Source organism: Amblyomma maculatum, chromosome 1 (genome assembly GCF_055883805.1).
Source record: "Amblyomma maculatum isolate TAMU_Amacu chromosome 1, ASM5588380v1, whole genome shotgun sequence".
Classification (NCBI taxonomy): domain Eukaryota; kingdom Metazoa; phylum Arthropoda; class Arachnida; order Ixodida; family Ixodidae; genus Amblyomma; species Amblyomma maculatum.
In genome coordinates, this window is record NC_139344.1 from 395775174 (window position 1) to 395801407 (window position 26234).

General features: G+C 45.2%; 1 protein-coding gene across 3 annotated transcripts in view; it reads left to right on the plus strand.

Moving 5' to 3' along the window:
* LOC146208635 (uncharacterized) overlaps positions 1-26234 on the plus strand; it is a 93269-nt gene that overhangs the window by 18420 nt on the left and 48615 nt on the right. For all 3 annotated transcript variants that reach the window (XM_084595573.1, XM_084595570.1, XM_084595577.1), the window contains exons 8-10: positions 10778-10918; positions 21668-21830; positions 23445-25448. In XM_084595573.1, coding sequence (XP_084451699.1) covers positions 10778-10918; positions 21668-21830; positions 23445-25448 — 2308 coding nt within the window. The remainder of the gene's footprint in view (positions 1-10777; positions 10919-21667; positions 21831-23444; positions 25449-26234) is intronic.

A 26234-nucleotide genomic window follows, 5' to 3' on the forward strand; every position in this document is an offset into this window, starting at 1 on the left:
GAGAAAATTGCATTTGAAGTTTTATGGCCACATGGAAAAAACTCTAGGCTTTATTGTGTAGACCGGTTGTTGCTGAACACAAGAACACGGACTTTGTTGATGGGGGGACACCCCTCTAGACTTATTCCTTTTATTTATTTGCAGATTTGTACCAGATTTTCACCGTTCGCACATTTTTTATGCGGATTTTGAAGTGGCAAGCAGTTTTCACCTATAGCTGGTAGATTTAAATACATTGGCAAATGTTGGGTCTTTTGTTTGGAGGAAACATGGTTAGTAAAGATTAGACCTTGTGGAAAAGATTTTTTTCTTTAAACAATCTAGAGTCAGGACTACAGTAAGGCACAAATGAGCATTCGAGGATGATTTGGACGAAAGTTGCTGCTTGTCTAACTTGGCAAAGAAAAAGCTAATTTTTGTGATAGACAAATGGTTTTGGATGGTTTTGGCAAACAAGCAGTGGCTAAAAGTTGCTGTTACTTCAGAGTGTATGAATATTTTTTTAGCGAGAAAAAGGAAATCATAGCAATTATAGAAATTATAGCAAATAATGATTGATGACCTAGAAAGGAAAAGTAGAAAGGTAGGCTTGAAAATCAATATGCAGAAGACTAAGGTAATGTTCAACAGCCTCGAGAAGGAACAGCAGTTTACATTAGGTAGCGAAGTACTGGAAATAGTAGGTGATTATGTCTACTTAGGACAGGCTGTAACCGCAGATCCGGACCATGAAAAGGAAATAACGAGAAGAATAAGATTGGGATGGAGTGCATTTGGCAAGCACTCGCAGATTATGACTAGCAGCTTACCGGTATCGCTCAAGAGGAAAGTATACAACAGTTGCATCTTACCTGTACTCACCTATGGGGCTGAAACGTGGAGGCTAACCAAGAGAGTTCTACTTAAGTTAAGGACCACCCAGAGGGCTATGGAACGAAAAATGGTAGGGGTACCATTAAGAGATAGGAAGCGTGCAGAGTGGGTCAGAGAAATAACTCAGGTTACCGAAATACTAGTGGAAATTAAGAAGAAGAAATGGGCATGGGCAGGACATGTAGTGCGAAGAGAGGATAACTGATGGTCGCTTAGGGTAACAAACTGGATTCCAAGAGAAGGAAAGCGTAGCAGGGGGCGGCAGAAAGTTAGGTGGGTGGATGAGGTTAAGAAGTTCGCGGGGGTCAAGTGGATGCAGCTAGCACCCGGGTCAAGTGGAGAAATATGGGAGAGGCCTTCGCCCTGCAGTGGGTATAGTCAGGCTGATGATGATGATAGCAATCACTGCAAAATGCTGTGTCAAAAATGCAGTTTTGAGAAATTGCAATTGACGAAATTGAGAATCAGTTGTTTTTTTTGCAACTTCATGATTACGCTACTCTTACGTGGCAGGAATCAATCACCTTGTGGAAATTGTCCGCGCTTCTCGCCGTCGCGCCAGGCACTGCCAGCTGTTATAGGGCCATTGCGGAGTGTCTGCACCGTGTTGCTGGTTGCAGATAACAAGATGCAGCAATGCCGTGTCACCGGTGTGCCTCTTATCTAGTCGCCGTGGCTTCTCCTTTTAGGCTAGTATGACTCTAGAGTATAAATATTTCGCATGTCACACCGTGGTCGTTATGATGGAATGGTTCCGCCAGGCCACGTGCAGTGAATGTGGGCAGCCAACTGAAAGGGATCAATCTCACCATATGCTTTGAACTTTCTTTATAACAGCTTGCATTTTGCACAATTTTATGCCTTTGTTTCCTGAAGCTTTGAGGGTCTGTTTTTGGCATAATCTTTCTAGCGGGACCAAAGTGATGCCGGTGGAGCGCATATTCCTTGAACTGCGGCCTACCAAAGCTTGACGGGATTTGACCTCAATTTAAACAGCCAAGCGCTTAGATTAGTGACTTTGGAATGTTGTAACATTTAAATTAGGCGGTATTTATACCAAATTTCACAAATACTAGTTGCGGAACCATCTCAGGACCGTGAAAATGAAGAGGTCTGGAATTGTCTAATTTTCAGCTGTAAAGAGCACATTCCCCCACCCCTCCTGAAATCAGTTCTTGGAGACTTTATCAGAAATTTGATATGCCACTGGCACTTGAAAGTCGCTTATTTTACCGGTGCTACCACACTGTCCTGAAACTGTTTTATTTATGGCCTAGAATATCAAATGTTTCTCCGTGGATTCCAAATATGCCACCATAGTTGAGATACTGGTTTTATATCTTAAGGTTATCTCGCTAAGTATTCAGTGTAATTAGGTAATTTCTTTGGGGGGGGAGGGGCAGATATATGAAATTTCGAATATAATGTTTGTTATTCGATTCAAAAAGTCGATATTCAGAATTAATATTTGCATTCACCACAGTTTCACTGCAATGCCTGACCGCGTCAACTGTGCAGTGAGGCATCCTCAATACGTGAGGGCCCTGTTTTGTGAAGGGGGACCACTGCTATTGCCTTGCACTGCCTCAAGGGTAGTGCGGAGGCTCTGCAAACAGCGTGCACAAAGCGAAGCACGTGACAAAACCAGGAAAAACCGTCATCTCTCGGATTTCATCTCAGATACGAGCAACCATTGTGCAGGTGTTCATAATATAGAGTAGTGTGATGCAAATCGCTTTGAGCAAGTTTTCCAGGCCCATTCGATAACACGAACGTTCAGTTACCTCTAACATTTCTCTATTTTGCTTGTCCTCTGCAAAAGCCCCTGCTTGCTTGTATTCTGCTTGTCCCCTGAAAGCAGAATTAATGAGTTTCATGTAGTATATTTGAAAGCGATATGGCAGCTACACCTAGTTTCGTGTAAATTCATCTTGTACAGTGAACCGGTGCACCGAATCCCGTATAATAATCATGCTGGACTTTTTGGTAAGGTATGCAGATCAGTGCCATTATTTTAATTTTAAACAAAACAAGCAACGTCTGCTATTTTTATTAATTTTTTTGTCACTGATTAGATATTCGCTACTTAAAGGTATTTTTCTCCATATTTATATGGTGAAACTTCATTTCAACAGGCTTCAAGTCACCTTAGGAAAAAGTTCGTTACAGTGAAAGTTCTCTGAACTGAAATAAGTGTGTGGAAGCTTGTTTTCATCAGCTGTAAGAAACATCGGGTGTTAAGTGGAATCTCGCTATAACAAACACGGATATAGCGAATTATCGAATAAAGTGAACTAAAATTAAAGCTTGGTTGGTCTATGCTTTATTTCTATGGGAATTCTTTCTGTATAGTGAAACGAAAAATTTTTTGACGCTAGATCGGCTATAACGAAGCAGTTTTTTTCATCTTATTTCATTCATTTCATTTATTAATACTGTCTGCCTTTGCAGGCTATTACAGGAGTGGAGAAAAAACAATGCACATTCAAAAAGGGAGAACATTTCATCAACTATAAAAGTCTGACACAAAAATACAAGCAAATGCACTGGACTTAAAGCACAAAACCAAATAATACAGCAAAAAAGAAAAAAAAAAAAGCAGAGGGAGAATTTTTATATAGGTACATTATGTTCAAAGTATGTTTTCAGCCTTTCAAGAAAGGCATCTAGAGCATTACTTTTTACAATAAATTCAGGCAGCATGTTCTACTATTTAAAACTCTAGGAAAAAAAGCTGTATTTAAAACAATCATTATGAGAAAGCGGCATAGGAATATACATACTATGGCGATGCCTTGATGGCTCATTGGGGTGTATTGCAAAATGGTGTGATGTATTAAAGGGACACTAAAGACATCCAAAGATGCTATGAAAATCTAATAAACTACATTTGGTGACACTGTCGCCGCATATCCTGCAGCAAAAAATCGAATAATTGCTGAGATATTGCGATAAGAAGTTGAGGTTTTTTCTTGTTCTTGCCGGTCGAATTCAAACTGTTCCCTCCGACTACGTAGTCGGGGTTGAGTGACGCACACAATGACGTAAGCGGAGACTCCATGATAGCTAGCGAGCCGGCGCGGCCCGCGGCGTCGCATCGCATCCCTCAAGGGCCAACATGGCAACAGCGTACTCGCAATGACGGCCACAGCCGAAATAAATAAAACGATGAAGAGAGTAATTTGCCGGGCGATGGGCCCATAAAGGAAGAAAAAAAAACAAAACATAGAGCGCTTGTAATGCACAATACTCTACATGTTTCTCAAGCTTTTGCGCTCATTCTTGCACTGTGTATAAACAAACTGAGCCCTCGGTCATCGCAACGCTTCCCGACATGTTTACATACAAATAAGATTTATTTACCACCAAAATAGTGTCCTCGCTGCTGGGCTTGTCAGTTTTGAAGCTTCGTCGCACTTTTTTTCCTTCAAGGTTCGTGCTACAGCTCCATGTTCAGCGAAAATTACGTCCACGGTAGCAGAGCATGACCGAAGAGCCGGCGCCACTAAATCTGCCAGCGCTGTGAAATTCCACATGTTAAAATAGATCCAGTGCACAATATAGTGCGCATAGGCATCCAGAACATTAGTTGCAAGTCGTGAGAGCAGGCAGCATGCTCCGATGGTTAAGAAGTTGTAATTTTTACACCGACAGCAGAAACATTTTATTGTAAATGGGGCCATGACATAAAGTGCAGAAACATTTCCGGTGTTCCTGTGGCGCGGCGTAGCCGAGCGGTTAGCGCCGAACGTTACGGAGCAAGCAGTGGCGAGTTTGAATCTTACGATTACTAGCGTCTTTTTTTTCACAAATCGATTTTTTTTTTACCTTTTGTAATGTATTTCTGGCGCTTCGTTATTTTTAGTTTTTACTTTTTACGGCGGGCGACGAGCGCAATATATCGACGCTCTCCTTGGTATGAGCGGCAAGTATGCCCCTTTTGTTTACGATGCCTGCAAATAGCACGTTGAAGGTCTTGTTGACGCAGTATGTTGGTCAGATGTGCCATGATTTAGGGAACAATTGAATGATAATGCGTTTTTCCTTTGGTACTTAGCATATGTATGCTTTTCGTAGCGTACATAGCTGCAGTCGAGCGTCGCAGTCGAAGCCGCGACGGCTGCGATATGTTGGCGCAGAAGTGTGAACGAAGGAGCGTGTCGGCGGCAGCGGATTTCGCTCACTCGCGCCTCTGAATGCTCAAATGGGAACGAGCCAGGCGCATCTGCTGCTCCAAGCTCGTAATTCAGGCGCTGCAGGTTCAAACGAGTGCGCACGAAATGCCTGAGCTGAAACATAACCAAAGCTGAAGTGGGCGCATATTTTTGTATTTGCGTTGCAACGTTTACGTTGTCTTTTCGCCGTCGTTTACATATGATAAAAGCGTGTTATTATATTTGAGACAAAACCTACGCCCGCATTCAAACGGACAACGTAATTCATATTTGCCAGCCTCCGTGATCCCCAGCGCGTCACGTGATTTGTAGTTGCGAGTTTCGGCTGTGGCGGCGATACCTGTATTTCTGTTCTTCCTCTTTACTACCTTATAACAGCTCTGTTTTCAGTAAGAGTGGATTTTTTGTAATCAGGAATTGGCATTCTATCGATGCAAGCCCACTTCAGTTTTCTCTTTAGTGTCCCTTTAATCTTAAAGTGACCATGGATTAGGAAGGAAGAGATACTTCAGCCTTTCTATCTTGGCTGATTTGCATAATTCGGTCGGTGAGTTGATTCAGCGGTCTTTATCCCCTTCAAGCGCCAATTAAATTTTCTGAAAGGAAAACTTTTTTTTGCACTAGGCTTGATCAGTGGGCCAGACAGAATTCAAAAATAAAAGATATCGGGAGTTGCACTGCGGATATTACGACCTAGCCTTCATATTATCCTGTATGCCTTAGAGCATACTTTAGTTATTGTCGTATATCAGTGTAGGTCAGAACTGAAAGTCAAACCAAGATACTTGTGCTGTTGTACCCTATTTACTTCTTTACCTGCAATGCAGTAAGGAAATATTAGTTTAATCTCGTTACAAGAGACACTGTTACAAGAGACGCTCTGTTATAAGAGACATTTGAAAATGGTTTGTTTGGTTTTCCTGAAGCGTACCAACTCAAACATGATGCACTTCAGATTCCCTTATCTAAATTCTGTTTCATATCAGCATCCTTTTTATTACAATATCTCAGGAACTGAGAAGGAGCGCTTCGCCATGACCGGAAAGTCAAAATGACCCCGTTGTTTCAACCACTGGCATTGCATTACTGTCACATACGAAGCAAATCAAATGCATGAATGACATCCAGCGTTTTTAACTCCTCGCTGTTAAAATTTGATCACAAGATGAAAGCTTGGAATCCTGGGGCCGTATTACGGACCGCTCTATAATTGAGAGCGCTCTAAAACGCCCGCTCCTATTGGTTGCCGTCGCCGTCTTGAAAAGTTGCGTCACGGGATGCTGCGATTGCGTCGCGGAGGCGAAAAAACAGATGACGTCGCGCACCTAATTATGCCCGTGGTTTTAGACTATTTTTGTAGAGCGCGATGAGACGGTCTAAAACATTTTAGAGCGAAAATGGCGGCGGCGTCAGCGGTGGAGTGGTGTGAGTGGTGGCTGCAGCGCTGAAGCGGCAACGACGAAGGGCGGTGTGTGAGAATGCGTTCTACTTGTTCGGAGAGTTGTTCCGACGCCTATTTCGACTTGAAAATGCGAAAGCGGAATGGTGGTGCGACGAATGCGCCGATGAACTGTGATGAAGCTCGCAGTCGACCGCTCTTGACGGTGCGGCTGTCATGTGTGCTCCGATCTTTTTTTTTTTTTTTTTGCCTCCGGAGGATTTCGTCTCCACAGGTAGTCGGCCCCTCATAACTGACGGTGAGCAAGTGCGTGCGTCAAATGGCTGAACTCAACTACTGCAAAGTTGGCGCTGAAGGGTGGTTGGGCTCCGCAGTGCGCCCAAAGCAAAAGGCGGAGGCGAAGGCGACATACAGTGCAAAACGAATGAAAACGACCGAGGTTGGTAGTGTACGCTCAACCGCATTGCTTTTCCCCGTGCTCGTTCTAACTGAAGCATTTGTGTGTGAGACGTTCGTGTGGACATAAAAGTTTATTTTGCCTGTGCTCTGCGATCGATCTTTCTTTTGTTTCTGTTTCCTAAAGAAAAATAAACAAAGCCCCGATTACACTGCTTTCGATATGATTTCTTCGCGCATTTAGGACCATCACACAGTACCTTGACATCAGACGATGTGCAAAAGCCGGCACTATAGCCGTGGAATCAGCTGTTTTACTGAAAATCGCCATTTTTACGGTTTGTTTATCTCTGCCAGCGCGCCCTCGCGGCAAAAGAAGCTACCCACGAGAACGTTTAATTGCAAAACTGTAGCTGCTTCTTGATTTTTTTTTATAACACTTAACTTTAAATGCGGCTTCTTGAAAATATAAAACTTTAGTTAATTTATTCACACGCTTTTTTTTAAAAAAGTTCGCAAACGGCTCCTTGACGTGCGAATAAGCCTGTTGCCGTGAAAATAAGCGGCCCGGGGCGGCACCATGGCGATCATTGGTTGATTCCGATTTTCGTCACGCGTTGACGTCTAGCTGAGACATCACGGCATCGTCATTTTGACGTCACGCTCTATAACTTTAGAGCGAGAACCGTAATTCGGCCCCTGATGTCCTTCTCTTTGTGGACAATGCTTCTTGCAGCACAAAAGTTCTTGTGCTCAAAACCACCAAAGTTATTTTCTCCCTCCAAACTCCACACCCTACCTTCAACCAATTTCAAGCAATAGATAAAGGTTGGTGGAACGCCTGTGGCTCGACAGGCAGCAAGATTGTACAATAGTCATCGATGCGATGGTTGCTGTTCTGGGGATTTGAGGTGTCTAGAATGTCCTGAGAAGTGAAGCTATGAAAAACTGTTTCACACAAGTAGGCTTTAAACATAGTGACATGATTTAAGAGGGCCCATATATGGATACTGTGGAAAGCTTCCTTGAAGATAAAGCTTGGGTGAGCATCCAAGAGACTGCTGAAGTAGCCTAATTTTTTGAGGAACTCGTATCTGCAGATGTGGGCCTTGTGTGCTCCCGAAGAGCTTACAGAGTGTGCAATTCTCGCGCAAGTAAATGGCACATGTGCCATAGAGGATGACTATGAGGACATCTCAGAGGAAAAGTGTCAGCATCTGAGGGTAACAAGCATGTAACAGTGCTTCAGAGGTACTATTAGAGTAACAGCAAGGCTTGCAAAGTGATGTGCTTTGCCTCCAGAACTTGAGAAGGAATACACTCTGCATTCACAAAAGTACATACTACATAGTATGAATAACTTCTTTAAGCTTTTCTGAACAATTTCCTGTTAATGCGTGTGAACGCATTTATATGCTGATGTGCAGTAAGGTGATCAATACAGTGCTTTTCGAATTATTGGGTACTAGAGACCTAGCTTACAAGAGACATCTTTTTTGGGTCCCTTGAGTGTCTCTTGTAACGAGGTTTTATTGTATAATAATTTTCTTCCTGATAGCATACATGATTGCAGATTTATCAGGTTTTAATACCATTGGCCATTTAGTGCACCAGAATTCAATTTTTTGTAGATTAGTGTTCAGTTCTTGGTCACTTGATGACTTGATTGTTTTGTGCACCACACAATCATCAGCGTAAAGTCTGACTAGAACAGTGATCGATTTTGGGAGATTTTATAAAAACCAAGAATAAAAGGGGGCCCAAAACACTTCCCTGTGGCACACCTGTAAGCACTGGGGAAGAAGTCGATTTAATAACCTCCTAGATATGAAAACTTTACAGGATGTGAGGTAGGTAGAAAACCAGGTTCCGGACATTCAAACAACAAAAAATGCGCACAGGAGCCGGAAAAATATTAAGAAACGCAATTTTTCAATCGATTGAACCACTCTCCGCTGAAGTGTGTTTAAATCGCCCGCGCCTTCTGTGTCATCTAGCAGCGGCAACAAAAACTACCGCCCACGGCTTATGGCTTATGGACTCGAGCGGGGCTGCTGAAGTGTGTTTAAAGGGCCACTGTCCAGGGAAGGCCCTTTTAAGAAAAGGAGCCCAGTGTTTCGATCAGGTACCGGAGGTAGTCTGTGCAAAATTCTACAGCGACACGTGCGCCGCAAAGCATCGAAAATACAATTCAAAGCTCCCTCATGCTCTCCTTTGAGAAGCCAGCTTCACCGCTTCCTGCGCTGGCCCGACGGGCCCCGATAATGACGTACGTACCGGGAACGACGTCCATTGGTCCATCTCGCTGACTGACGGGAGAAGGATGGGTGTCTACCGCTCGTAGCGCGCTTTTCCCTCGCCACGGCCAGACTGAATCCAGCGGCGCGCGCTCCCTCGACCGTTTTTTTTTTTTCGCGCTCGCGGAGAGCCACGCCCCACCTCCCGCCAAACGCGGAGGAGGAAGGGGAATTTGTATTGCGGAGGCTAGACGACCTCGGGCAGGAGAGTGAAAAACCTTTGCGAGGGAACGGAAGGAGAGAGGCAGGATAGAATCGGGTGATTGCAGTGGCTGTAACTGCGTTATTAGTTACTCTTTTCAAAAACATTTTGCGGCCTTGCGTTCCAGGGGCGAAGTCTCACAGTCACCGGGGAAGAAAATATTTTCGACCGGGGGGTGGACAGTGGGCCTTTAAATTGCCCGCGCATTCGTGTGCTGCGTCATGTAGCGGCAGTGACAAAAACTAGCTCTAACGGTCCATAACCTCAGAGATCACACCCCCGCACGTGGTGATCTCGGAGGCCATGAATGGCCATGGCCAGACTCGATCGGCGCCGCCGCCGCTTGAGTGCCTGCCGTGCCTCTGCCCCTCCAACCGACCTGGGCGCGCATGCTGCACCCCCGAGTCCGTTGGCTTCGTCGCGCAAATCGTGCGCAGAGGCAACATCCCTTCTTGAGTATTCATTTTTGCTCTCCAATATGGAACGAAAGACGAGATTTCATGTTTATAAGCTTTTAATGTGAAAATTGTGTTTTTGCACCTTTGTGTTCTCCATATTAGTGCGTATTTCGTTTCGTTTTATTACCATATTTGCAGGAATTTGGGTGCACAGTTTTAAAATGAATATCGGATATAATGAATAAATTTTCGCGCCTGTTCTACTTTGTTATAACGAGGTTCGACTGTATCAACCCATTTTATTTGTCACTGTGCTGATTTGCTAGAGAAGAATGCAGTAAACTTTTGTAGACTTTCGAACTTAAGACAACTGTGGTCTTGAACTCACTGTGGGGAAAATCCGGTGAACCTTTTCCAGCACAGTGGTCTGCTAGGGAGCAAAGGCCTTCACTTTCTCCAAGCAGATCATTGTTTCAGTTAAGCAGCATGTACACATATGCCTTTCTTGGGAGTTAAAAGACCTCATAAAGCAGAAGCTCTGGCTATGGCTGGCTATGACTGTGGAGCCAATTAAGCATGCAGTACCAGGTACTGATTCGGCTGGCTACGGGCTTGTTTAGATAGCCAGACCACTTTCTGTCTTGCGGTAATGAAACATGGTTCTCAACCTAAACGTATGTAACAAAAAGTGCGGGTTGTGCTTGTTGAAGGGCTCAGTATTAAGGGATGTGTGTGTTTGGGGGGATGGGGGCGAAGCACAGAATGATGCCACGGAAAATGTTCATAGAACTTATGGAATGAGCCATAACAGAATTTCGTTAAAGTGAAGGGCGTTTGCATAGTGCTCAGTGCAGCTTCAGTGGAGGGATAATAAATTTCGTACAACTACTCCATTTTAGTGACATTTGTTCAAGTGGTATTCTACTGCATTTAATTCGTATTTGAAAGTTACAATATGATCAGCATGGTGGGTAAGGTGCCTTGAACGGGATATAAAAAATATTATGGCTTTTTCTTTTTTTTTTGTCCTTCCTTAGGACACAGGAAAGCCTGGTGGCGGACTTGCGGAAGCAGGTGTACAGCCTGGAGCAGCAGGAGAGGCAATCGTCTAGCCAGCTGGCCGACGTTAGCAAGGCTTTCAAGATCCAGGAACAGGCTGCCAAATCCCTGGAAGCCAAGTAAGCGTCTGCGTGTTCCTCTCGCGACTCGGTGGCGGTCCCTGGGATTGGTTTTAGGATGCGCAGACGGACTTCTTATATCAACGAGGAAAAAAAAGAAAGAAAATGGGAACAATCATTTTTGTTCACTTTTTATTTCTACAATAATGTTTGTGCGCTTTTTTGACGAGCAATAAATGGAGAATGACAAAGATGCTTTATTATAGCTCATGCTTTGTGCATTAAGTTACTTAAGCTCTATTCACATATAAGTGCTTTTTATTTATCTTACAATGATGTAACCTGAGTGATAGCACCAGTCATGAAATTTCAAGCAAATGCAAGTGAAAAGTAAACAACATAGAATCGTTTCTCTACAGTGATTGTATGAGTGCGACGTGGCTGGCATGGGTGACAAAAACACGCCAGTTTACACAAGTCGAGGGGAGTTGACCAGCTCGACTCCCGAACTTAGCCTGTGACCAGCGGAATCATCCCCATGCTTGCATTCATAGTTAAAATTTATGAAGTTAAGGGGAGATGCTACTCGAAGACACTTTTTCTTTAATATTTGACTTAGAGCTATGAAACTCTGGTTAATAATTCAGTTTTTTATGCTGATTTCAAATCTGCAATTAGGTTTATTGTAAGTTGCATAGTTTTTGTTCTGTTTAGTGACAGTGTGTAAAATATACACTCTTTTGCCCCCCTTCTTTGTCATACTAAACTTCCATAAACACACATCGTTGATGGCTCATTTTGATCCATATAAACTGTAGAGTGCCAAAAACTAATAATAAAGTACATATTAAGTATGCTAATGACATGAAAAATTTGAACCTGGCAAGTCTACATTGTCAAGACACCACCATGTGGTAATTATTTTTTTTTTGTAAATATTTGATCAGTATTTATTTTTGAAAGAGATAATGGCACTCCTCATGCCTCAGAGAAAATGTGTGCAAAATTTCATTCAGATATGAGCATCAGAAGTACCAAAAACATGAAGGGCAAATACTGAAAATTGCCCAAAATTGCATTTTGAGAAAAATGCATTTGAAGTTAAAATTGCATGTTTATTTAAAAAAGAGAGCTTCAATTCCGATCAAACTTTGGAACAAAAGAAGAAAATTGTCCATAAAGCAGCCACTGGCACTAGAAACTTCCTGCAGCATATGTCGCTCCCTCGTGACCCTTGCGAGTGGACTCCGACATGCGCTTTTTTTCTTCAGTGTGCGGCGATTTGCGTTCGCTTCCGCAGTCAGCTTCAAGGACATTTGTTTGTGCATTGTTATTTCTCTGGATGGGCCAAGCTATGATGCATTGGCTTGTGGAGTCCAGTAATTGAGGAAAATCGCACTAGCTGCTCATATCCAATTCCTATAAAACAGGCCGCCACAGCAGCTTTGACGTTGACGGCGAAGCTTTCATCCGAGCTCCCGCTGTCAATCTCTGCTCGCATCCCTGCACGCCATAACTCGCCGCAATCAGTATGTTGTGGAAAGCACACATTGCGGGCAGGAAGAGTTCTCACAGAGTAGTTCAAGAAACGAAGCGAGTCTGCGCTTTGCGGCCGGTTCCCGAATAATGGAAGTCCTGAACGCTGGCTTGGGCAAATCGCGCCACCCACAAGAACGTTCACCGCTGCCAAGTCAGTAACTACAGATGACGCCTCATCGCAGGCTATTTCCTCACCTTAGAAATGCCCAATCTTTTTTTCCGAGGCACTCACACAATCTTACGCCGCTTCAAATTCCTCGGAGGCATCTGAAACGCTGGAGGGATCGGCGTCGGTTCCACTAGGCCTAACTGCCACAGGTCGAGTTGTCACTGGACGAGCCTTCTCTTTCGATTTTCGCCAACGTCCTCTATATTTGTGAACAGAACGGTATTTCACTCCTCGGTGACTGCGCTGGTTCAATTGTGCTTCATCCATGACGAAGATAAAGTTGCCGAACGATCGTCACTCGGAAACGCACCTCGACGTAGCATGGAGCCAGCAAGTGGGCTTCGCCACATGCGCGCGCGCGGCGGCCAATGGCGAGGCTCGATTCGTACCACGTGATTTAAAAACCAGTCGCAGCGCTTGAAAAACGCGACATAGGCATGCTTTTTTTTATTATTGCTTGCGTTTTAGACGCCGGGCAACTGTGGTGATTGGGAGAATGCGGCTTGGCTGATCTCCTCACGTGATCCGCAACGGCGATCAACTGCGCTATGCCGACCGCGGGACGCTCGAAGATAGCATACTTTCGGTCATTTAACTGCCACCGTGCGCTCTTTAAACGTAATTTCAGCCCATTTCCTGTTTAAACTCAGCTTTGATTTTTATTTTCATGAAAGTAGAGATACTAAACTTGACAAAACAAGTAAAAACAAAAAATCAGTCATTTTCGAAAAAACCCGCATTTTTCGACCCGCATCTCCCCTTAACTTTAACTTTAGCCCTTTGAGGGTTTTTGCTGTATGGTGACGGTTTTCCGTCCCACAAGGTTTTTGCTGTACCGGTACGGTTTCAATCCTCCGTTTGAAATTTTGCACCCTAATGACGATGCATGTTCACTGGGAGGGGCTGCCACCTCCTAGAACTTACAAGAAGTGCTTGAAATTTATTGCGCTGCCTTCTTGCGAAGATAAACAGAAGTGATTCCTAGCTGCAGCGTGTTGCCCGGTCTGCGGCAACGCCGCCGCCTTATCGCGGTTTCAGTTTCGCCACATAATCCCAACGGAGGCCCAAAACTTGATTTCTATCTTTATGGGCGCTTCCGTGCAGGGGATAAACAGAACTTATTCCTAGCTGCAGCTTGTGACCCCGTCTGCGGCAACGCCCTTGCATGGTTTCGGTTACACCCCCCCCTAACACCCTCTGGGTAGGGAGGGTCCTCTGAGCAGCGTCACCTGGCGACAGATAGTGGAAATATTGTAAAAATGGATAAGAGTGCATTTAAAGCCTGTCGTACTCGTCGCTTCAGTGCCGCAATGGATTGACAGTACTTACCTTAGCACTGAGCGAATAAAACATCTGTTCGAATCCTGTTTATTTTAAATCGCAACGTTAAAATAGGCTACTAAGATCTTTCCTGGGGTGTGCTCCCCTTTAGGTTGCATTATGCAATGTTTTTAATAGCCGCAAATTCAACCGTGTACAGTGCCACAGGGTGACGGCATGAAAACGGTAACACTAATTACTTTCACCGCAATCATTTCCTGCCTTCAGTGAGTGCATGTTGCCTTTAGGTTGCGTTCAGATACACCTCTCGGTAACAATTGCCGTTTAACCCGCTGAGAGGCAACTAGTGAGGAGAAAGAAGTTGCGGGACCCTACCATAGAGGAAACGGAATTACTACCCCCCCCCCCCCCCCCCCCCCCCCCCTGTCCCGTGATTGCAATGGAGACGCGCAAAACTTGATTTTTATCTTTATGGCCATTCCTGGTGCAGGGGCCACTGAAACCGATTTCCATCTTTATTAGGGCAGCTGTTAGCTTGTTTATATCGACGCTCCTGCTCTCCTTGTTGTTTCCTGAGGTTCCCAAGTTTGCAGTGGGGAGCAACGTTGACTCCAAAATACGGTTTCTAATATTTTTCTACAACTTTTCCTTGACTTTACTCATATTGAACTCTAAAAATCAGCAATAAAGTACCATATACACGCGTGTAATGGCTGCACTTTTTTTTCCGAGATTGGGGTGAAAATCAGGGGGTGCGGCGATTACATGAGAAAAAAGACAGCGAAAAAAATTATTCGCGGTGGTACCTGCCTTTATTATTGTAAAAAAACTCCTCGTCCTCCTCCGCTAAACTCGTCGGGATTTCAGGCTCGTCCCGCGTCCAAAACATCACTCCTCGTCGTCGTCCTCCTCCGAACTCATCGGGACTTCAGGCTCGTCCTTGTCCCAGATGAGGTCATCCTCCGTACCGTCCAGCCTGTTTGATATCCCTGTCACCTTAAAACTTTTTTCCACAGTCTCGAACGAAACCGTGGCCCACGCTTCGAGTATCCAGTGGCAAACGGCTTCTCTGGAGCGCCATTGCCGTACACATTTTTCGTCCACGCCGAACTTTCATCCAGCCGCTCTTTTTCCTTCTTCTTTCGCGTAGTGAATCACTTTCAGCTTAAAGTGAGCGGTATAACTAACGTATTTTCCTATCGAGGAAAAAGAAAATCTTCAGCTCACGAGCGCAGAACAAATCAGGGCAGCGATGCGTTCCGATTGCGAGATCGCACGTGATATGCTTCGGGCGATCGAGGAAATGGCTGTAAAACGGAGGAGCGAACAGACTTGGATTGGATTGGATTGGATTTGCTGGCCTCACCCTCTGTAACGGGCGGGCATCGCTGCGGCTAGGAGCGCCCCCTTTGTAACGGAGGTGGTGGCCGCTGCCCCCATGCTCGACTTTTTTTTTCCTCAAATATTTTGTTTTTAATTCTTATTGGCAATTCTACTTCTAACCCTATGCTTCATTTTGGCTTTCACTTGATTTTTGGGCCCCACCTGGCGGCAGTAACCACAAAACGTTCTGTATTTCTTGCACCGCACAGTAGACGGCACTGCCCAACTTCCTGAAACTCGTGGTGCGGCTTTTACTCGGGAAATTTTTTAAAAGTCTTTTTCCCAATTTTCTTTCTAAAGTTTCGGGTGCGGCCATTACACGCGTGTATCCGGTAATCTGACCATCTGGGAAAGTTTTTTTCAAAAAAATTCGACCCTCAAAGGGTTAAGCCTGGTCATACCAGCCAAATTATTCACTAACCGCTGTGCGCCATTACTGGTTCTTTCACCAAGAAAATCTCAGGGCGTGCTCGAATTTCTGCTAAGCTGCTAGAATTCGCCCGTAAGAAAACAGTCACCACACAACTCTGACCTGTTGCACATGAACAAGTTTCCACACATGCATTTATGCATGCCGAAGCACCACGGTACTCATCGTACTCTTCGTGCATACAAGCCCCTGTTTGGCGTACAATTTGTCATGAGTATACAGTCGCTCTTTTCTAAAGGGCATCTTCGGCGATTTTCCGACCAAACTGAGTTAATGGCTGATTTATATTGCTGAACGCTTAGCCATCACAGTAAGCGATTGCATTTTTTACAACACATGAGCAATAAATCTGAATAGGCAAAAACGTGAATCAAAATTGGAACTTCCGCGTGACAACCCGGAGACACTGCTTTGCGTTGTGTCGCATGATGACAGAAGCATACAGCTGAGCCACACGCATGCGCTGCTGTTCTGCTGAGGTATGTGAATGTCATTTGCTGTCACTGCTCCTTGTAGAATGTACTGGTTGATGTTGGTGAGATGTCCTTGCTGTCATCGGGCAGTGACAGCCGGGGCTTTTCATTCAGTTATTGTTAAGGGGGGGGGGGGAAACAACACAAGCAGTACCGTATTTACACGATTGCAAGTCGACTCAAATGTATGTTGACCCCCCCAAATCTAATGTCCTGAAAAACAACAAAAAAAACATACCGATGAACGCTTTCAACAACAAAAGTTTAAGAACTTGCAGTCCACAGTGCAGTTGCTTCTTCGGCATAAATGAAACAAGCTCTGAATACGTTTTGGACTGGGGAGCTCATGACTAAGCATGTGGCCGGTCGTAAAGTCAAAAGTGTGAACGTATGAACTCAGTGAATGATCGGTGTTGGCTCTTCCATCAACCATCGACACTTCCTGGAAGTGCCGCCGTGTCACGTGACCCAGTTCGACTGACGTACAAAAAGCAAGCGTCGCCGCGATTTGAATTGCGGCTCTTCCGTAAACTATCGACACTCCTGCAGTTGTAGTGGGTGCAGTTTGTGCTGCGCAGTAGAAGGTACAAAAGAAAAAAGAAAAATTGTTTTTGAGAAGCACGCTCAGTAACTGAATGTTGCACTTAAATCTTTAGAGCAGACAAATTCGCTGTAGCCTTCCTGCTATAGGTTTGATCTTGCTCTTATTAACAGTGCCATGCTTTCGACCCCTTTTTTTAAAATTCAAAACTTCGAAGTGGGGGGGTCGACTTACAATCATGTAAATACGGTACTCTGCACGCATGGCCAGTGAGGGCAGAACAAGCGAGCAATCTTGAATGCGCCTATATTTCTGCTGTATGAAGCATTCACTATGCTTTTTAAGCTGTTTATGCACTGACACACCCTGACGCAAGTGGCTGGTCATTACTGCTAATCCAAATTCCCATTCTTGCCTTGATGCCGACCCAAAAGGCCGCCTCATCGTGAGTAAGTTTATTGTTCTACAGCCGCAATACCCCTTCCACATGGAAAATTCAATGCCATTCCCACCTAATTGCATTTGTTCAAGGCACCCATGTGCTGTGCTATGTCAGTGCATGGTAAAGAGCCCAAGGTGTTCGAGATTTCTGGAGCCTTCCACTATGGAATCTCTCATAGCTTCAGTCGATCTGGGACGTTAGACACAATAAACCAACCAAACAACTTTTCTTAAACTATGCTGCACGACCAAAACTAATGCCTTTTGTGAAAATAATGCCAGTTGCGGTGGGATAAAAATTAAAACAACCAAAATTTATTTTGCCGTGCCTTGAATATATCCGTTGCGAAAATGATTGCGCTGTGAACGAAAGCAGCTTTTAAATTCAAGTTCATGTCTTGCGTGCCTTGTAACCAATACGTTGATCACAACTATCCTTTATGAAGCTTATCAACTGTGTCGGTGTTTACTTGTTTATGGAAGGGTATGGAAGGGTGTGTATCCACACCAGCTGTGAAGAGCACACGAGCTGGCCATGTTCTCTTAAACTTTACACCCTAAAGGTTTCAAGAGCAACACATAGAATGGGCAGTGTCTAGTGTGCCGTCTGACAAAGCTTTCACACAACCTTCGAGTATCGCCTGATGGCGCAGTATACTGCCCCATCCGGTCTTCGCGGGATCATTTGCTCAGCGTATTGTTAAGTGGTATGTCGAAAAATGCCTGACCCCAGCCACATTGAATAAGTAGACGACAAATTCACAGCGTTTGCCGTACCAGACGTTGTGAGCTTATCCTCAACGGTACTGCTCGCAAGAATGAAGGACAACGGCGCTCTGGCCATGCACTATACCCTAGTCGTCACTAGGCCTAAACTATTTTGCTAATTGAATCTGCAGTTTATGATGCTTTGGAATTGATTAGCATTATAGTAAATGGCCAATTCGTGGAACTGCCTGTCAACCCAGTAGTCTCAAAGTAAAAGAAAGCTGTAATTTTTGTGACTCCTTAGCAGCAGATCTAGAGTATGAGATCAGATGAGCTGCGCCACACCGGCATCTGCTACGGGGCTGCGACCATTATCGCTCCTACCAGAAACTCGTTGCAGGTCAGTGATTTTGAGTAAGGGTTATTTTTTGGCATTCCCTTATCCAAGCGCATATGGTATTATTTGAGTGATTTTGGTATGCTTTTCTGAAGGTGGTGCAAAGAAACTGCTGTGTCAGTACCGACGGACCCTGGCAGGCAGTTTAGCTTGTGTCGTTTGTTGGTAGAACGTCGGCACAGCATCCAATTTCAACGATTGCCTGGTACTCGCGGGGCCGAACTCCTCCAACTGAAGCATTCGTTGTTGGTAGCAGTCCCGCATGAAATGTGCGGAGCACATGCGTTCCCAGGTTCAGAGACCAGTTGGGGCGCCAGATTGCACGGCTCAATTGGCCACAAAGCCTCTTGTCCTTCAGAAATAGGTGGTAATCACTGTGTTGTTTTTTGTTGAATAATTTGTGCATCCAAACAACACAGAATTGCGAGGGATGCATGATTCAAGTATGGGCTGAAACTGCAAGACAATGATTTCAGGATCGATGCTGTTTGCAAGCAAGCTGCCGGCCGTGTCTGTGGTATGCCAGGCTGTTTCCAAGTAGTGCCGCCATCTCCCTGGCCCATGCCAGGAGCATCGCTTAAGATCGTGCATGTCAGGATAAGCTGCCTCACACCAAACAAACCGCGCCCAGTAGGGCCGCTGTATTGTCGCTGTTGTCTGCTTGATGCTCCTCCACGACTGTGACATCATCAAGCACAGTGTTGGCTTTAAAGATTTCTTCTTTTTCAGTGCTAATCATGAGTCCTGGGGCAGCATTTTGAAGTTACTGTATTTACTCTAATCTAGGCCAGCCATTATTCTAAGCAGAGACCTGAAAGAGACCTGAAAGTCCACAGAAAAAAAAAAAAAAACTTACCACGATTGTAGGCCGACTGAAAAAACAACTGCGAACAAGAAGTACAGCATGCAAACGACATTTATTTACATTATATTGCTCAGTCGTCGTCATCGCTGACTTCTTCAGCGATGAGCTCCTCCTCAAAGTCGCCTGGCAGCTTTTGACAGATAGACGTGCGACGTCGGAGGCTGAAGCCAAACATGAACTTTTGCAACCAGCTCTGGCTGGCTTTGAACTGACCCCGTGGAATGTCTCGCACTCTTGCCAGCTCTCTTGCTTTTGCTTGTAGCACTTCCGTGATCACTGGAAGTGCCGCTGCTCTCTGCAACTGGCGAACTCTGCCAGTGTTGACTCCACTTCGGGATGACGGCCTTTCTTCGGTCCTGTGAAAGTCTTTCTCGTTGCAGCGTAAGCGAAAATTCCAACGGCAAACATTCTTTCATCCATGCCAAGTCCCGCCCGGCTTGAAGATTTCACGATTCTTCTGCAGCGAGTATAACTTTTCGCTTGGAGGCGGCACTATAGAGACACTGTCTGCTTGGTGCCATGGTGTCGGTGAAAAAGCTGCACGCATAAAAACTGCCGGAACGCACTCAGGGTACCACACGAGCACCCGAGAAGACAAGGCTAAACTGGCAGCCAGTGCTTGTGTGTGCTTTGGCCGGCGTTGCGTACGGCTTGTCTTTTGTTAGAGTTCCGTGGGGGCGCCACCTGGGTGCTACTTTTTTTTTTCCTATTTTATGATTATGGGACCCCGAGATAAAATCCTCGAATCTAGACCAACTCGAGGGTTCTATATATCGCTTTTTTTTTAAACTATCAGCCCAGATTTGAATAAATACGTTACTTTATGAGACAGCTAAAATGTCCTCAGCTGTGCCGTTTGGCATACATAATCTTGACGTTGAGAAGGACTGCTGATAAAGACTTTGTTGATATCTTAGAGCATCGAGAAATTGCCGGAGTTGCCTTTTAATATACAGCTCCCGCTTCGAATAATTTAACGTGCAATACTGCTTTCCGCAGAAGCTCATTTCACAAAATGTAATCTGTTCTCTGGCACTAGGAAGGCATGACAGTATTTTCCGAAAGAATATGTACAAATGGGGCTTGCGAGACCAAAAGACACACTTATGCTTGTTCTTGTGCTGATATTTTCTCAAAAAAGCTAAAAGCTAAATATTTTTTTTTTTTTAGTAAACTGCCTGTCGGAGACCACAAATTGCCTATGGTGTAGGTTATCCACTTTTCATATGCAGGGGTTGATCAGTATGAGGGGGTTTGGCCAATGCCATTGATATCGTTCGCTAACAGCAGGGCAGATAAAGTGACTACATACTAGGAAAGCGAGCAGGATATGTGTGGAAACGCTAGGGATGGTCAAGTATAGCTCGCGGCCCATGATGTTTGTTCTGTCCAACAAAGGTTCAGGGTTCCATGTAATAACAAACAACTAAATCTGTGTTGCAAGTCCTTCATCTTCTTCTCAAGAGGTGGATGGATGATTCTCAGTCGATCTTTGGTGAAATGTACGCCACCACCTGACCCTTGCATTATTTTTCACTTATTTTTGTTTTGGTGTCTTGTGGGACAGGTTCTCAGGCTTGTGTCTCAACTGTATACTACAAACCAACTGCTCTGCTTGTGCTTCTGTCATTGCAGTCTTCTCACAGTAAACAAAGAGTTCAAGGCAAAACGATAAATTAAAAAAAAGCAAGAAAAACAAAGAAATGGAAAGAGAATGCGAGAGAAAGTCCCAGTCCCAACAATATATGTGGAGGGTGCCTTCAACTCGGAGCACCCCGTTCCCTGAAGTAACGTTGCCGCCACGTCAGACCATTGTACCACAGCCAATACTGCCTAATCTTGGCCCTAGCTGGTTCCGTTGAGTGTGCTGCTTCAGAGGTCTTTACCTTACTCTAAAAAGTGACCTGTGGGAAATTCTTTCAACATGTTCTACGAACGCCCGAAAGCGGATATTCGGAAAGATGTGCGAAGGCTTTCTTGGGATGGGGGAGGGGATAACGTCCCCCCCCTTTTCCATACACCTTCAGAGTGTGCCTCAGGTTAAAATCTAGAACTGCAGGTCCATTGGCCGCTTAGTCTGTTATGGGTGTGCTGCTTAGTCAGCCAGGCCACACATAAGTGGAAGGCACGGAAATTTCCCTAATTTATTGGCTTTGATCACCATTTCTTACCAATTGCTGGGCGTAAATGTGATTGCATCATTGCTTCATTATACAGCTGTTGCTTTTAGTTGTGCGTATGCTGTGCTGCCTTGTTTAAAACCAACAAAGAGAGGGTCCAAAAAGAACTATTCATTTGAAATGAAAACGTTAAAATTTAAGTATTGGAATGAACTGAGTGTAGAATACTTCACTGTATGTCTAAATATTTAAAATTATCTAACCTGCCAGCCACAGGTTTTGTTCAGTGAACTTGACATTTTGTGACGGAATTTGGCAGTCAATCTTGAGCTTTTGTGATACTGTCGTTTTTATTGAAAATTTTAACTTCTTGGCAGCCGCTGTGTTTAAGTCCCTCTGCGTCGTGGCAATGTGAAACTGGCCAAAGATACATTCAACGTGCACTGTTTGGTTTGCTTGCAGAAATGCCAACATGGAAGTCAAGATTCGCGAGCTGGAAGCAGCGGGTGACAGTGCCGACAGAGAAGGTCGCCGGCTTGAAGCCGAACTCCGGAAATCAGCGCAGGATTTGGAGCAGCGCTCACAGGACCTGGCACAGCTGCAGAATGTACTGGCCAACACCAAGGTCAGTGCAGTGTCGCAACAGTTAAAAAAAAAAAAAAGCCTCTCACGCGAGCTTTCCTCGCAAGAATATGCTTGGTTTTGTATAGATCCCCACTACCCCCCTTGGCTAGCTGTGCACAACTACCCAGAGTTCATTTTGCCTAATTCTGTTTCCAGCACACTAGAATAGCTACTCTTTAAAATTAAGGTACAGTTGGTTTCTGCAAATGCTTTGGCAATGGTTTGTAACAGGCGAGTGCCACCACTAATGTTTTGTTGGGTTGGCTTCTCCATATGGCAGCTGTATGACTTTTAAAATAGGTGCAAGGGATTGGAGGCCACATTCACATTGTCACAGGGTTTCGCAGCGCTAATGTTCTTCTATAGGCCTCACTCTACATCCTATCTTGTCAGTTAGTGCCGAAGGCCTCACGACTGTAATCGTGCGGAATGCGATTGAAAAGTGCCGTTAGAGGCCTCAGACGGAGGAGCGCAACGCCTAGTTGGACATGTTGAATTGCCATCAAATTTGGAGTTCGATATACGGCGTAACATCTTATGTTCTTTTACATAAGATTTTTAATGGGATAATCTGTGTGTTCAATGCATCCAGTAATTGGAAGTATCCAGGTTCGGTTATAAGAAAAAAGAATTCTAGGGGTCACTCTGGATCACTGAACTGCGATGAGGTGAAAGCCTCTATCGCGCGGTGGTCCGAAGCCCTCCACTACGGCACCTCTTTCACTCTGTTTTCACTCCCACCCTCGTGATGACGCCATAGCGTAAGCTACCAGCCAACGTATAAAGCCCTGCTTTAACTGAGCCGTATGAACGTGCCTGCGTGGCCTACGTATAACGTGAATGCAAGGGTTATGGCAGGCTGATTGTGATATCATACTCCCATATGAAAGGAGAGGCCCGAGTTTGTAGTTCGTGCCAAACGTAATGTCTGGAAGCCCTACATCCAGGTAGTGCTCGTCCATGTCAGCTGCCAGCTATCGCCTCCCACAACTTCTCCTTCTTCTTCTAGCTTTGGATGTAATGGACGAATGGTCACCGCGAGTATGAGTGCTTAAAGGCTTTCGCCTTAACAAATATTTTTGGAGTATATGAAAAGTATTTCCAATCTCATTGTTCGATAAGCAGTCTCTTGTGTTCTCTATTCTCTACCCCTCTAAAAGAGGTGAAGGGGAGGCTGTAGCTGGCTCTTTCATGTGCCAGCCCTGGCTGGTTGTGAGTGTTTGGTACCTTCGGGAGTGGCTTTTCACTTTTTCATGAAGTGTTATTTCGCAGTGCGCACTAGCGAACGGTAGAAAGCTGACCAACACTGAAGTGAAGAGTGTTGAATTCGTCTGGAGCAAAGTAATTGCCAGACAAAGCTTCCTGCAACAAGCTCTGTACTTGGCAGTCATTGCATCGGCTACATTCTGGATTCTGTTCAAAAGTACCGCACAGGACATTTATTGCTCTTTATTGCACTAACAACCTAGGTTACAATCGCTACAGGTTCATTAGGCAGTTGACTGATATCAACTGAATTGAATGTCACACAGCTGCTTTGCAGTGTCACATTGTCACTTCTGTGATTTTTTTGCGCCTTGCTTTGAGCATTCAGTGAGTGTTTTTCTTGATGCAGAATCAGCTGCTTGCCTTGGAAAACCAGAAGCAGGCCCTGGAGAAGGAGTGTTCCCAGAGCTCCTCTGAGCTGAAACGTGAATCTGCTCGCTGCCAAGATCTCGAGTCTCAGCTTCAGAAGGCCAAGGAGAAAATTGATGAACTGCAGCAGGGAATCAGCCAGGGCAATGGAGTTGCAGAGCGGCTGCGAGCAGAACTTGACAGGTCACAGAAAAGTGCTGCTGACGGCCGCGGTAACATTCAGAAGCTCGAGTCCAAACTAGAAGACTGTGAACGACGCGAGAGGGAAGCAGTTGAGAAAGTGTCGGCTCTGGAGCGCAGTGTTCAAGACCTGCAGAAAGCGGCAGAGGAGAGCCACGCCCTTGCCAGGGCACTGCGCGAAAAAGAATTGGAGATGTCTACGCTCGTAAAATCAAAACAGGCCCTTGAAGAGACTGTGAAGGAGCTTTCAAGTGAAGTTGTGGCTTTATCAGCCCAGCTGGCAGACGAAAAAGCGCGGGTTGCTCTTCTTGAAAAAGAAATTGCTGACGGCAAAGGCCTTATCTCGAGAGCAGAGAAACTGCAAAAAGATTGCGAGGAAGCTGCGCAGCATGTAGAAAGGATGAAGGCTGCTTTGGAATGTAGTGAGCGACAAAAACAAGAACTTCAAGATGAACTGGCAGGTCACGTTGCTCAGTTCGAAAAGGTGCCTGTCCTGGAGAGTGCACTTCAAGAATGTAAAGCACAGCTTGCTAAGAGTGAAACACGTCTTCGAGAACTTGAAGGCTTGCTGTCTGAAAGGGAAAATGAGAAGATGAGGCTTCTGGAGAGCCTCTCTGCAAAGGAAATAGCCTTGAAAGATTTTGAGAGTAAGGCTGAAAGACTGCAGAGAGATGCCGAGAAAGTAGAGACCGAGCTTGGTTCGGTTAGAGACCGGCTTCTTAAGAGCGATGAAGCAGTGAAGGGGCAAGAATTAGCCCTCAAGGAACGAGAGGTTCTTCTTGAAGGGGTGCAGAAGGAACTGGACGATGCCGTCCAAAAAGTGCAGAACCTCCAGCAGGCCGAGGCAGAGCAGCGGAAGCTGACTGAGGAGAAAGAAGCCGAAATCACGGCCCTGAAGCAAGATATATCCGCAGAAAAGGAGCTCTCCAGGTTGCTGGAGCAGCAGAGCCTTAGCATTCTTGAGATGGAATCTTCCAAGAGTGCCTTGGAGTGTGAGCTTGCAAGCATGGAGGAAAAGTATGTAGCTTTGCGGCATGAACATGAGAAGTGCCTTGAGATTGTGCAGTCAAAGGACACCGACATCCTCACCCTTCGCAGCCTTGTTCAAGAGAAGGAAGCAATAGTAGAGGGCTTGCAGGGTAGACTTGTGAGTGCCAAAGAGAAGGAATCTCATCTTTCTGAAGAGATGAGTAAGGAGAAGCAAGAGCACGAAGAGAAATTGTCACTGGCTGTGAGTGACATAAGCAACCTGAAGCAAGAGCTGAACGAGCAGGCAGAGCTGCACCGCGAAGTTGTTAACAAGCTCGAGGCCATGAGAACAAAGCTTACCGAGCAGCATGCTTCGAACGAGGCACTGGTTGAGGAGAACAAAGTGCTGAGATTTGCACAGGTGGCCCTAGAAGACGAAGTGGCTGCAAGCAAGAGGAGGATCGAAGAATTGCAAGAGGAGTGCACCGCACTGGGTAGCCAACTTTCGGCCCATGATGCTCAAGCTCAAGCTTTGCAGGAGGAAGTTCAGGGAGAACTTTGTCTGAAAAATGCCGAGGTTGAAGAGCTTAAGAGGGTAATAGACGACCACTGTGAAAAGCTGAAGGAGTTAGAGACTTTACGTGAGCAGGTTGCTGCTACCTCGAATAAGTGCTCAGAGTTTGAACAAGAGTGTGATGCCCTTAGGCGAAAGTCTGAGGAGGCAGCGTCAAGAGAGCAAGAACTGCTGAGTAGCATCCAAGTCTTGTCTTGCCAGCGGGATGAGGAGCGTGCTGAACGAGAGGCCCTGGAGCATGATTTGGTGGAACGAAATGTGGTAGGTGTTTCCTACCCCTTGCAGTGCTTGTTTCGGGGATTTACTGCATGTGGAAGTAATACTTGTTAAAGTGCACTTGGTGACTGTGCGTTCGGAAGGGCGTTAATATTCTATTCACATTTTTGGGTGCTTCTCTAGCTGCTCATCTAATTGCTTTCTAACTGCGCTGCACTCTTCTAACTGCTAAAATGGATTTTATTAAGCTAGGTACTAGGTCAGGTTGCTCCCTAGGTACTTCCTAGGTAGTCGCTCCCCAGGTCGCTAGGTACTAGGTACTAGAAACGGTTGCTCCCGCGTGGAGTGAGAGGCCTGTTGGGGTTTCTCTTGGTACCCATAAAAGCAGCCCAGGGACCCCAGTTTTCAGAGTCCAGCTCTATGTGCACTGGGGTCCCTATACACTCAAGCAGCCACTGCAGCCAAATCTTGATATAACAATTTACACGGGACCACGGAAATTTTCTTATTTTGAAATGTTGCTGTTATGAAAAACTTGTGGTTATAAGTGAGTGGTCAAGCCTAGGAATACCTTAGCAAAAGACAAACGAGCAGGCAAGAAAACTCTGAAGCGAAAATGTTGCAATAACTTCATAGCTGCTTTATTTGAAGTTATTCTTCTTCTGGCGTATGCTGCACATATGACAAGTTAGGAATGCCTTGGAGCCTTCCACTTTGCGCAGTACATCATCGGGTGCGTCATTGCACTGAGCGATGAAGGTGTAAACTTTGTTCATGGGCCCTACAACACGACAACAACAAAAATAATGCTTGCCTGCACTTGTGAATGGC